Genomic DNA, 14,020 nt, shown 5'->3' with positions numbered 1-14,020 from the left:
ACCATTTGCTATTTCTATTTAAAAATAGCAAACTACCCACGAAATGTCAACCTACTTTATCTCCACATACATTACGTTATGAATACCACTTGCATTTCATTCTAAACATAACTATCTGAAAGCAGCCACTCACGGAACCAGAATTTCATCACATATTAGCTTTAGAGCGGTGTCGAAATTTAATGACCGTCCAAAAGCTTTTGGTTGAGTAAAAATTATGAAAATATTACATATCATATTTTTGTGTTTAAATTCGTGACAATTCTGTGTCCTAATCGGACAACGCTGTCAAAGAAGATCTAACGGAAGTACACAGCTGCGATAATTAGGTCATTCCAAGAGAAAATACAAGGCATGCCTCTCACATTCCCCACCTACCCGGATAAGCTAGGTACCTCCATCGGCTATTTGCCAAAGAAACGACCAGAAGCACAGCCAATGAGATGGAGAGCACGTGGCAAAGAGAGTCCGTATGAGATCACGTGACATCCCGGCCAGGCAGGGTAAGAGACGGACAAATTAACTGAAGTCTCTTCTGATTATTACGCTTTTCTTTTCGTTCTCGATTCTCTTTCTTTGCTTCTTACGTTCGCAAGTGGCCCTCGTCCTTAACGATGGAAATCCAAAACCCCTGGTATGCGGAGCTCCTCACCCCTCCCCACACAACGGCACTCGCTGACACAGTAACATGCTCTATCCATCCATTCGCGGGCGTGAATTTCGGAGCTCCGGTTCCTCGCACGCTTCAGCTTGTCTGATCTTCCCTTCCTTTTCCTGTCTTTGCTTCCAAAGGCATCCTTCTCTACAAACTAATTAAATAATTCTTTAAGCAAACGAGCGTGTAGAAACTATTTGTCTCATCTTGCTGTTTAGTAATTTAAAAACCTAATTTCTGTCCTTTGCGTCTTTCATTAACACCCTGCCGCCTTAAATATTTTCTCCCTTTAAATGCTTGAAGATATTCGATTCATTTAACACCAGAGGTAACGGACGCACATTTGGCAGCTGGACATCTGTGGATTTATTTTATTCTCAGAGCTTCTTTCTTTAAAGAAGAATGCGAGCTGATAATTGTACCCTGCCTTCAATTTGAATTTGCAGACTGTCCGACAAAGGGATGGCTTCCGCCAAGTAAGTTGAATTTCATGACCGTTTCTCATCATCATCAGTATCATTTACTGGTGCTTTTTTAATGTCAGAGATATTTATCTTGCGAGCTTAAATAATTTTTTCATGCGGCTAAAATCTTCATTCAGAACACCGATAACATACTTTATTCAAATCCAAATGCGGCAAGACTTAGAAGCACACGAAAAACCCACCGGAGCATCTGTAACTTATCTTTGCTGAAAACTATAATCCGCGGGCGGACTCTGTAGCATGTGCGATAATTGATCGGGTACATTTATCGAAATTTGAAGAAATTTCGAAATGAGTCACAGAACGGCAAAGAATGCGGCTATTTAATGGTCTGCAACTATTAGAAAAGTGTGTTCCTATGAACTGGCTAAACTGTTTTTAACTTCTGGCATTTACATAGCAGAGAACGACCCATTAATGACATATTTGACTCTGCATTTGGCGAACTAGGGTTACATTGTACTAAAAGTCCAGAGGACTCTCAGACTCATGATTTGAATTCTATGTTTATTTTGGATTATCTAAATTTGAAGAAATTTAGGAATCTTTCACGGCACGGCCATTAAATGGTCAAAAACTATTAGAATATAGAAAATTGTGTCCGTGTGAGCTTGCTAAACTGTTTTAACTTCTGGTCTTTACAGAGCAAATAACGACCAATTGAGGACACCCTTGACCCTGCGATTGGGAAACCAGGGTTAAGATTATACCAGATGTCCAGAGGACTCTAAGACCCTCGAATGTAACTCTTTGTGTTATTTTTCATTAACATTTTGAGTAAAGTGATATAGGATCTGCTATGTAAATCTTTCAGTATGCGCTTTTGTCAAGCTGTACATGGAAAAGCCAATGATGAAGATAATTAATAGTTTATCTATGATCAATTATTGGATCTGTGCAAATACAATTAAACTATATGCGCAGAGATGGTTAAACCTAAAAGCAAAGTTACCAGATTCAGCTCAACATGGCCAGGGTACAGATAGGGAGTCAGCATGAATCAGGAACAGAAGTTGGAAATAAAGACTTTGTACTCAGTAAGAGCAGGGAGTGAGACTTGGTCAGCTGATTTGGTTAGCGAGTTATGATGAATCACAGGCTGACTGAACCTGTTTGGGCCCTGGGACTAGAATCAACCGAGTCTGGTAACTATGCCTAAAATTGAATGATGAGTAAAGGCCTTTCGAGTATAGAAACTACCACTAGGATGATGCAGGCTTTCCTTGCAGTGCCACTTTATGCCCTTAGCTCTAACAAATATTACAATCAACGCTAAACCATCAACACGAGGTTTACTATATTAAAATAACAACTCATCACAATATGAATTGAACGACAAACAATTGAGAAAAGAAAATTCTTTCCATTAGGGGAGGTGTTCTACAAAGGGAAAGATTCTCAGTTGGGAGAATCTTATTTCATTGTTACGTACAAATGAAAGTTTAACTACTACATTCCTCTTTCGTAGGTACACATAAAAGTTTAACTTCTACATGCCTCCTCAAACTTGATAAAAAAGGCTGAAGAAGAGAGGAAATATGATGCAGGGCATCCCTAGTAAATGCATTTTTGTTTAATGTTTTATCCTAGGTTCCAGATACTTCTGGACTCATACACGTATGCAGGACTTGATTTGTCTATAACCTCCTAAATGTCATGTAATGAGCTAGATAAATGTAATGTATTTGTTTGAGCATATAGTTAGGGGTGTTAGAATAAGAATAGGAATTTGTTTTGATTTTCATAAATAATGGAAGATCTCAACAATATCCATTTTGATTTGAGTCATCTTCCGTATGATCTATATAAAAAAGTTGTAAGCATTGTAATCAACAATGATTGGAGCTATGAGTGTTTAATGGAGAGAAGAATCATGTTATGCTTTGTAAATCCAATTCTCCTTGTTTTGTATATGCGTATTTTATTCTGTTGCTAACTTTGATTGCATCATTTGATATCAGAGCAACATGTTAGAAAGTGGTGCTATTGCACAATAGGCTTTGAGGTTGAACTTGTATTGCTTGTGGGGTTTTAGTGACGTCATATCTGAAATACATATGCCATGTGGCAACTAAAATTCTGCTTTCAACATTTGTGTTGATAGGCAAGAGGATGTACGAAGCTCTCCTCATATATGGTTCCAATGTAGTTTTAGTGATCGTAACGATGACTGGGGCAATGGAGAAATAGAATGAAAATTTCATTGATTTTCTCTCTCTTCAACACCGCCTTTGTCAATGCTGAGAGTAAATTCATTATTTCTTAGCAAGTGTAGTGATATATAGAAGCATTGAATTGGAATTCTAAGTTTGTAATTAGTGTTCGTGAATAGAATCGATTGTGGTTGAAGAAACCGAGCATTCACTTCGTGGATGTGCAAGATATAGATGTAGACCTGTAATATTATAAAGGGATGCATCAATTTTAATTGTAGTGGATTTGTAGCACTCCTACAAAGATGCAAATCATATAAGGATGGATTTGCTTGTAGTGTTTGACAAAGAGGTAGAGTCGTGGGCCTGAAGATTTGCTCTTGGAAGGAAGGTCGAACACTCGTACAACATATTACCTCTGGATTGTAGAGCCTAACATATTGTGTCAACTTGTAATGTGTGAGAGGAATATTTCTTTAATTTGGATGTGGTCGATCTCTTACAACGAGGCTAGATTGAGATGTTAAATGGTAGATCTTGGAGTATTCAAGTTAAGGGGGCTGCGATTGAAGCTCATAAATTGTGACAAGTTAAGGGGCTTGTGATTTGAAGTTTGAACATTGTGGTAGATCCCAATTTTGTAATGTGACACAAATTGCATTGGAATTAGATGTGGCTTGTAGTAGTGAATCAGTGGTTGTGGGTACAATTATTGTGGTCAATTGGAAAAACGCACTAGTTGTAGAGGTTGCAGTCTAGAGGTTGTGGTTTTACTAAAGTTACAAGTTGTAGCTCATAAAAATTGTTAAGCCATGGTTGTTCTAGCTTTTAGTTATAGAACATAGAACATAGGCCGATATGAATGGGAAGATCAATCTCTTGAGGTGGAGGATTGTAAGCCGGTAAGTATTAGAGTGGCATAACGGAAGTGTGGTGAGCACATTGAATTCTAAAGAAGGTACAAGGTATGGCGAAAGAACATGGATAGTAAAATGAAGGGATTGGTGAAAGAAGATGCCAAGAATAATGAGTTGGGAATAGAGAAAAAGATGGCTGAGCGAAAGGGGAGAGGTTGATGTGGAAGTTTGTAGCTCGAGTATGTACTTCTGCATAGGCCTAAGTGTTTAGGTGTGCAGAAGTGGCCCACAAGATCTCCTTAGGACATTTGCTCTATTGTGAGCATTTTGCTAATGTAACTTAGCCTAAGTCTAACTTGGGAAAAATGACATATTAATATGTTGGCTTATTTAGCTAATAGAAACTTAGGAAAAGTGAAGTAATTTACTTTAGTGATTTTGTTTTAATCTTAGCCATTGATCTCAAGTGAGGCAAGATCTAATCTCGGTCATCAATCATCTTGATATTAGAGTTAGGGTTAGTGTTTTAACTCATTGTAAAGTCCGAGGAGTGACTTCACTCAAGAGGAGCTGAGGCTCAGTCTCTTAGATGGTACCACCAGTAGCAGTGGCAAGGGACTGAAGGTAGAGGAGGAGGAAAACGTCGCTTTTGCAAGGAAGGGAGCGAAGAAACGTCCCAGCGAAGGACAATACTAGAAAGGAGAGAAGAAGAAGAATGCTAAAATTGGAAACTAGGGTCAAACTCCACATGGGTCATCTCATTTATGACAACTGATATTTTTCTTGGATTCCTCTCTCCAAGAGGTGTAGGATTGATCTAAAGATCATCCCATTCTAACATGTACAAATGAAGTTATGAATTTATTTTGATTATGGACAAATTGTCAAGGTTGGCCAACAAACTCATGTAGGCTCAGAGGCCCAACAGTCACGTCTATTCATCCTCAACGCTAGCCTATAAATACATGATGCCTCATCCTCATTTGGATATCACTCATCTACACACATTCATCTCTCTCTCTCTCATTTGCTGGGTACGGATTTTTGGGCTTCTCTCTCTCTCATTTGTTGGGTACGGATTTTTGGGCTTCTCTCTCTCTCCACATGTGTGAAGGAAACGCTGTTTTCTTGTTGTCCCTGCGTTGACTAAATTTGACCGAAATCTTTAGGAGGCTGTTTTGATTGCGTTTACCAAGCACTGACCATCTTTGACTGTGGTTTCGTGTGAGGAATTTCTGTTTGGGCAAGTTGCAGTTATGGGCACGAAATCCGAGGCTATTTGACCTCTGTTTGACCAACGTTGACTGTGGTTAGGGCTAATCACAGGTTGACTGTTTGACTAGACTTGGACTGGGATGAATTTGACTGTTTTGAGGACTGTTTCATCTTGCTGTTTGGAGGCCGAAGTTGACCGAATCTTTGAGGGTCAAATCTGCCCTGTTTACCATCGCTGACTTTTCTGGTTAGGGCTCTTTTGCTGCTGTCATAAATTATAAGAATTTGTAAATTGTACTATCTCTCTCTGCTGAACTATTGAAGACTAAAAGAAGATTTAATCAAGGGTCCCACATTGAGGTTTGTCCGTGGCTGGTGCCACATCTTGTGTCCTCTTGTCTTGGCTTGTCTTCTACTGTTTATGTTTATGTTCTATATGCATTTTACTATCATGTTGATGTGATTGCTAAACTGAAATTGATATTGGGCTCATAAAGACATTGAAGTAAAATTGCTCTAAAGCATAAACATACCATTGTTGCCTAAAATTAACAAAGAAGGACCTGTTGAAGGTCAAGTGCTTCGGATGTGGTGAGCTTGGTCACTACGTCAGCCAATGTCCAAAGAGAAGCAAACAACAACTTAAGCAGATATTGATGACTTGTCTGCTAGATTGGAGGATTGCAGTATTATCCTCAGATGGAGGAGGAGTTTGACACTCTAGTATGTGAAAATTTCAACTATTGCAGCAACTAGAAATTATTCTTCGAACTGTAAATTTAATTATGCAGTTTATTTGCTATGACAAACAATGAATAAAATCACAACTGCAATTTTCACCATAAAAATGCCGTGGAAAATAAAATGTTGGAAACTGAGAAATTCTAGCATACACAAAAATTTTGACACCATTATTTTTGGACAATTGTCCCCGGAAAAACCCAATTTGGGAAAACTAGTGCAACAGATGAGGGTTTTATGTTAAATTATGATATGTTTTATGCTTAGAGCAATTTACTTCAATTATTCTTGTTAGCCCAATGTCAATTCTCAGTATAGCAATCACATCAACATAAAGTAAAATGCTGATAGAACATAAATGAAATCAACAGAAGACAAGCCAAGACAAGAGACACAAGATGTGGCGCTAGCTAGGGACAAACCCTAATGCGGGGAAACCCTTTGATCAATTCTTCTATATTCTTCAATAATTCAACAGAGAGAGAGAGAGATAGTACAATATCACAAATATGTGATTTACAACAACAGTTATGAAACCCTTGAACAACAGTAGCAAAGGTGATCAATCAACTCCCAAAATGTCTCTAAGACAACCTAGGAGAACTCGGTCTCCGACAACATTAATGGCAGCCCAAAACAATTAAAGTAAGATTGTCAAATCAACAGTGAATGCTACAACAAACTGCAGCCAGCCCTAATCAGTCAACGCTATCATAAATGTGCCCTCAAAAAGTGAACGCAGACTTGTCCAACACTTAGTCTAGCCTAGGAGAGGCTGCCCATACAAAGCCGCAGTCAAAGGAGGCAATACGCTGGTCAACGCAGGCCTAAATCACCCCAAGCAAGATTGCTGTATCTCCTGCGCCCTTGCTGCCCTAAATGTGTCCTCTTCTAATGCTGCCCTAGTTGCGTCCTCTTTCCCACGCAAGAGTTGCGCCCTTCTTCCTTCGTATACCCAAGAGACAAGGAAGAGATGAGTGCTCTAATGCCTCAAGGTCTCCTCTATTTATATCCCACATTGAGGTTTAGTTGGGGGTGTGCAACACTATTTTACATGTTGGTCGACCTTGACAAATTGTCAAGAAATACAAATAAATTCATATCTCCATGAATACATGTGGGAATCAGATGATCGTTAGATCAATCCTACACCTCTTGACGAGAGGAATCCAAGAAAAATATCAGCTGCCATAAATAAGATGACTCACACGGAGTTTGGCCCTAGTTTCCAATTTTAACACTTCCTCTCAACTAGGGAGAACTCCATATGCTAATTCATCTATCTGTCGGTACTATCTCAGCCATCAAATGCACTGCCCTGCTCTGCTTTGCTGAACTATGAAGAAGAAGAAATGATCGAGAATGTATCATACCATCCTCTACTGACTTGAAGTCAGTCCCAGATAAAAGAGTGTCCAATAGCACTCTTATTGACCCGAAGTCAGTCCCAATGAAGAGAGTGTGACATACCACTCTTACTGATCTCAGATCAGTTCCAAAAGAGAGTGAGTTATATCACTCTTACTGACCCAAACTCAGTTCCAATTGTTCCTAGATCAATGTCATCCTAGCATAGGGAGTTCGGTAGATACACGATACGTCCATCGGTACTACTATGGTCCCTATCCTCATTTCCCTACTCATTGGCCAGATGAGAGGTACTTCCCATGTGTCCTAGACTGCATGGGTAGGATGTCTCGGCAGGAGAAAGATGAACCACTCATCCTGCCTACATGTCGCCACGGGGTATCACATGGGAAGGTTGAACCATTCCCCCTGTACATAGCACACCACTAGGGGAGGGGGAGTCACCCTATGGTCGCTCGTCGCTCCAAGAAGTACCCCAAGCCCCCCAGAGCTCCTAGAGGTCAATGTATGCATCATACGAGACCCTCATAAGAGGGTCTCTCAATGAATCCTAGTCGTTCTTGGAAAGTCAAGAATTTGACCTTTCCCAGGGGCTTCGTTAGAATGTCGGTGACCTGCTCATCTGTCCCAATATGATGGAGCCTTATTGCTCCTCGTTGTACCATATCCTTGATAAAGTGGTACCTGATATTGATGTGCTTGGAGCGATCATGAAATACGAGATTCTCTGATAAACGAATCCCACTCTGGTTGTCGCAGAGGATCACGGTAGTATCCAACATGTGTCCAAACAGCTCACTGAAGAGCTTCCTCAACCAGACAACCTCACAGGAGGCCATATTTGCAGCAATATTCTTTGCCTTAGCGGTGCTCAAAGCCACCGACTTCTACTTCCTGTTCATCCAGGAGATCGAGGCAGAACCTAAAGAGAAACAACACCCGGAAGTGCTCTTTCGGTCCACCACACTGCCTGCCCAATCAGCATCGGAATGTCCATGTAGCCTCACGTCTTCGACAGTGTATCTCAACCCATGAGTGATTGTGCCCCGAAGATATCTCAGAAGATTCTTGGCACCAATCCAATCTAAGTGATGAAGCTCAACCATATATTGGCTCAACCTGGTGATTGCAAAAGAAGTTAAGCTCCATCGGGGTAGTCACGGGCTTGCAATCCACCATACCAAATCTCTCCAATATCTTTACCACGTATTTTCCTTGATATAGGAAAATTTCTCTTGGCTTTTGCCAGACATCCAACCCTAGGAAATAGTGCATCAATCCTAGGTCCTTCATCTCAAATTCGGAAGCCAACTCCCTCTTACATTTGTGAATAAGAGGATTTGCACTTGTCAGAAAGAGGTCGTCAACATACAACACCAGTATGAGAGGCTTATCATCCTCAACCTTAAAGGTTTGGATTGGCTTCACTCCTAGTGAATCCCAGCTTCATCAGGTAGCTATCAATCCTCTCATACCAAGCTCGGGGTGCTTGCTTCAGCCCATATAGGGCTTTCTTCAACCTGCATATGTGAGATTCTCGATTATGAATCTCAAACTCCTCGGGTTGTTCCACATAGACTTCCTCTTTAATCGAACCATGCAAGAACACGGTCTTGACATCCATCTGATGTAGGTTCCATCCTTGCAAAGTAGCAAGGGCTATGATTGAGCGGATGGTGGTGTATCGGGCAACAGGTGCAAATATCTCGTCATAATCTACACCTTCCTTTTGAGAGAAGCCTCGAGCAACAAAGCGAGCCTTATACTTTTCAGCACTCCCATCGGCTCCATGCTTTATTTTGTAAAGCCACTTCGAGGTGACAACTGTTTTGTCCTGAGGTCTGGGGACCACATCCCAGACATCATTCTTCATGATGGACTCATATTCCTCATTCATAGCATCCTTCCATACTTGATGCTTCACGGCTTCTTCGAACGATGAAGGCTCATTTTGAATGATGGTGCTCATAATGGTCAAGTATCCCTGGTACCTGGTCGACTTCTTACTTTCACAGGAAGTCCCTCAGCATCATCAAGTGTCCCCCTAAGCTAGGAGGGCCTCTTCCTAGAAGAGGAAGGCTCTTGCGAAGGGGGATCAATAGGATCCATAGGTTCTTCCACATTGGGCATTGCCTCATCTTCCTTCTCATCCGGCTTCCTGGTGTCAGCTTCTTTATCTTTCCTTAGAATAGGAAGATTTTCAACCTTGCTAAGAGCCATGTCTTCGTCAAAGGTGACATCATGACTTATCTTGACTTCCCTTTGATCAGCCACATAGATTCTATAGCCCTTGGAATTTTCGCTATAGCCCACGAAGATTCCCTTCTTTCCAGATGCACCCAATTTGCTTCCTTTCTCTTTTGGCACATGACAATATACAGGACTTCCAAAATTTCTAAAATGAGAGACATCAGGTTGCTTACCAGTGAACATCTCTTCGGGAGTCTTGGAATCCAACGCTTGATGAGGACATCAGTTTTGAACATATCCTAGCTGCGTCCTTCTTCCTTCATATACCCAAGAGACAAGGAAGAGATGAGAGGATGAGATGAATGCTCTAATGCCTTAAGGTCTCCTCTATTTGTATCCCACGTTGAGGTTTAGCTGGGGGTGTGCAACACTATTTTACATGTTGGCCGACCTTGACAAATTGTCAAGAAATACAAATAAATTTATATCTCCATGAATACATGTGGGAATCGGATGATCGTTAGATCAATCCTACACCTCTCGACGAGAGGAATCCAAGAAAAATATCATCTGCCATAAATAAGATGACTCACATGGAGTTTGGCCCTAGTTGCCAATTTTAACATTTTATTATTATTCTTCAGCAGAAAATCTGAGTACAATAATTTGGATGTCAAACTGACAATCCAATCTAAGAGAATCACTGGAAAAATTCCCGTGAGGATTTTTCCTCGCCCGTGAGCTGATTTCAACTACCGAAACTAGCCCCTTTGCAATTCGTAATTCCTTTTGCATCTGCCTCTGGAAGCTCTTGAAATCTGCAGCTTTGCTTCTCTCTAGCTCTGGAATTGATTCACTGATCCTCTTGATAAAAATTCCGGCTACCAGCTACTGAATCGACTGCTCCTTTAGCTAGATCGAATTGCCCTACTATTGCCTGCATAGTCCTTTCGCAGTCCCTCTAGGCAAACTCACACTCCCTCTCACTACCTCTTCCGGAACTAGAAAACTTCCTTCGAAAATGTTGCTGACCTCCGCTACCACGTGTTGCTCACCCGCTGGGTCAATCTCCTCTGCTAGATCTCTGCTACTGAAAAAATCAAACTGCTTGGGCAACTGAGTATCTGCACTAGTGTGTTCTCCATCTACCCATTGACCTCCTCTTATAATCTCTAGTTAGGACTCCAACGACTAAGATTAAAACATAATGGATGGCTGAGATCATGTCTGGATCGATCCGTGTGAGTTTCTAGATGATTCACACCTTATCTCAATTAATTTTGATTGATTAACCAGTTTTTCTAAGTTTAGACTTGGGAAACATTAAAAAAAAAAGGTTAATAATCTAATTGAGACACTTCTAGGTGGAATTTCCAGAAACGATTTCTGGGTTATGGAGAACTCCTGTGTTTTAGCCTCTCCATAAAGTTTCGAGACTAGAACACCTTCGATGCTACAAAAACTAACACTCCTTCTTAGCGAAGAAGGTGTTCTCTCTAGTGTTGCATGTTCTACAACAACACCCTGTCTCTATACCACCCTTTGTCACGCCGCTGACGTTTGGCCACTGTGACTGCCAGCCACTACCCACCAACAACTACATAATTCTGATGCTGCATCCGTGTTGCTGCTAACACCACTGTACTGTTGCCAACTCTGCATCTGCACTACAACTCCTCATCTATTGGTGCTGCTATTACAACTACTGCAACTGAGAAGCATCAGAAAGATTCTATCCCTGTTACTGAAACGAGTTCTCCACCATACCCATTTGTTCTCTGAAATAAACGAACTTAGCTTTCCCTAGAGCTTTTGTGAGTATGTCTGCAACTTGCTCATTTGTTGGAACATATTGTAGTTGGAAAGCTCCACATTGCACACAATCTCTGATGAAATGACACCGAATATCTATGTGTTTCAACGTGTCATGAAAAAGTGGATTCTCATAGAGCTTGATGCAACTGTGATTATCATAGTAGACGCTAGTCGCTTCCATCCTTTGCTTGAACAAGCTTACTGGCAGCTTCCAGATCCATATAGCTTCGCACGTAGCTGTGCTCACTACCATATACTCTGCTTTTGCAAAGCTCAGTGCTATTGACTTCTGCTTCCTGCTGCACCAAGAGACCATTACCCAGAGGTACTTTTCCTTTCCACTAAACTGCTTGCCCAATCTGCATCTGTGAACCCACATAGTCTGACATCATCTCTTTGGGTATATTTCAACCCATACTCAATTGTGCCACACACATACCTCAAAATGTGCCTCGCTGCTGCCCAATGTACCCTCTTCGGTTCCACCATAAACTGACTGAGGCTATTGACCGTGAAGCAGATATCTGGCCTAATGTTGATTAGATACATGAGAGAATCGATGAGCTGTCTATACAAGGTGGGGTTCACATCCTTGTCGTCTGACGCATCAATCTTTTTCCAGTTGGTGATCATGGGTGTAGACATGGGTCTACAATCTTGCATTCTGAACCTCTTCAGAATATTTGTAGCATATCTTCCTTGACCAAGGAAGATCTCCCCTTCCTTTTGCCACACTTCCAGTCCTAAGAAACAGTGCATCAACCCCAAGTCCTTCATATCAAACTCTGCTGCTAGGTTCCTCTTGTAGTCCTCTATGAGCCTCAATGACCCTATCAGGAAGAGATCATCCAAATACAATACTAGGATGAGTGGCTCATCCTCTACCATGAAATAGTAAAGGTTGGGATCTGTGTCACTCTTGATGAATCCCATATGCTGGAAGTAGTTGTCAATCTGACCATACCGTGCCTTGGGAGCTTGCTAGAGCTCGTATAGAGCTTTCTTTAGTCTGCACACATGAGTGCGCCTCTCATGAGTCTCGAAGCCCTCTGGCTGTTCTATGTACACTTCCTCCTCTATCACCTCGTTCAAGAAATTGTCAATCCGACCATACTGTGCCTTGGGAGCCTGCTTGAGCTCATATAGAGTTTTCTTCAGCCTGCACACATCAGTGCGCCTCTCATGAGTCTCGAAGCCCTTTGGCTGTTCTATGTACACTTCCTCCTCTATCACCCCGTTCAAGAATGTCGTCTTGATGTCCATCTGGTGAATCTGCCATCCCATCTGAGCTACTAGGGATATAATTGACCAGATAGAAGTATATTTGGCAATTGGGGCAAAGGTCTCCTCATAATCTATCCCTTTTTACTGTGCATACCCCTTTGCCACGAATCTAGCCTTGTACTTCTCCACGCTGCTGTCTGCGATGTATTGATCTTGTAGATCCAACGAGAACTTACAACTGACCTGCTCTCAGGCCTTGGCACCACCTCCCAAACATCATTTGTCATGATAGAGGTGTATTCTTCCACCATGGCATGTACCCACACCTAACGCTGTGCGACTTCCTGAAAATTGGAAGGTTCTGCAACCTGAGCTACTAATGCTTGGTACTTGTGAGACTGTTGGTGCTCAAGCTTGTCCGTCCTAGGAGTTCCAGTAAAATCCTCTGCATCTGTCAATGTTTAACGAACCTCTCTGCTGACTTGACCATTAGTGGTGGGAGGTTCAACCAACGCCTCATCTTGTGTCTACTGCTTCGTTTTCTATGAAGTCACTAGATCTCCTGTACCTAAGGAAATGCTGGTACTAGTTAGTGTACTAGATTCCTGTGACTGTCCTACTGGTTGCCCTTGTTGCTGGACCAATGGAGCTTTTGCTAGCAGATTATGATCACCCACAGGCATCTCACAAGATCTCTTAAAGGCTCGGTCCTCCATGAATTTTACGTCCCGTCTTACTACAATCTTCCTATTGCTAGGAATGTAGACCCTGTATGCCTTTGAGGTTTCGCTATACCCAACAAGAAACCCCTTCTCTACAATCTGACCCAATTTGGTGCGCTTCTCATCTAGCACATGACAATAAGCAATGCTGTTGAAGATCCTGAAGTGACTAACTTCCAGCTTCTTCCCTGTGAATACTCCTTCTGGCGTTTTCTTCCCGAATGCTCTATGAGGCGGCCTGTTTTGAATATACACTGCCGTGTTACATGCCTCTGCCCATAGAAACCTGGGCAAATCCCGGTCATATAACATCACTTTTGCAGCCTCGACTATAGATTTGTTTTCATCTGAGCTACTAGGGATATAATTGACCAGATAGAAGTATATTTGGCAACTGGGGCAAAGGTCTCCTCATAATCTATCCCTTTTTACTGTGCATACCCCTTTGCCACGAATCTAGCCTTGTACTTCTCCACGCTGCTGTCTGCGATGTATTGATCTTGTAGATCCAACGAGAACTTACAACTGACCTGCCCTCAGGCCCTGGCACCACCTCCCAAACATCATTTGTCATGATAGAGGTGTATTCTTCCAC

General features: G+C 41.7%; 1 protein-coding gene across 3 annotated transcripts in view; it reads left to right on the top strand.

Moving 5' to 3' along the window:
• The first annotated feature begins 366 nt into the window (after nucleotides 1-366).
• LOC149219376 (GDP-mannose transporter GONST1-like) overlaps nucleotides 367-14,020 on the top strand; it is a 297,856-nt gene continuing 284,202 nt past the window's right edge. For 2 of the 3 annotated variants that reach the window (XM_089384352.1, XM_089384354.1), the window contains exon 1: nucleotides 547-1,131. In XM_089384352.1, coding sequence (XP_089240478.1) covers nucleotides 1,118-1,131 — 14 coding nt within the window. In that variant the 5' untranslated portion in view covers nucleotides 547-1,117. Of the gene's footprint in view, nucleotides 504-546; nucleotides 1,132-14,020 lie in introns of those variants that run through there. The other variant, XM_089384353.1, reaches the window with a different exon arrangement.

Source organism: Pinus tabuliformis, chromosome Q (assembly GCF_031772625.1).
Source record: "Pinus tabuliformis cultivar Carrire ecotype Pingquan chromosome Q, CPIR1, whole genome shotgun sequence".
In the NCBI taxonomy this organism is placed as follows: domain Eukaryota; kingdom Viridiplantae; phylum Streptophyta; class Pinopsida; order Pinales; family Pinaceae; genus Pinus; species Pinus tabuliformis.
This window is presented reverse-complemented; position numbering and strand designations above follow the sequence as displayed.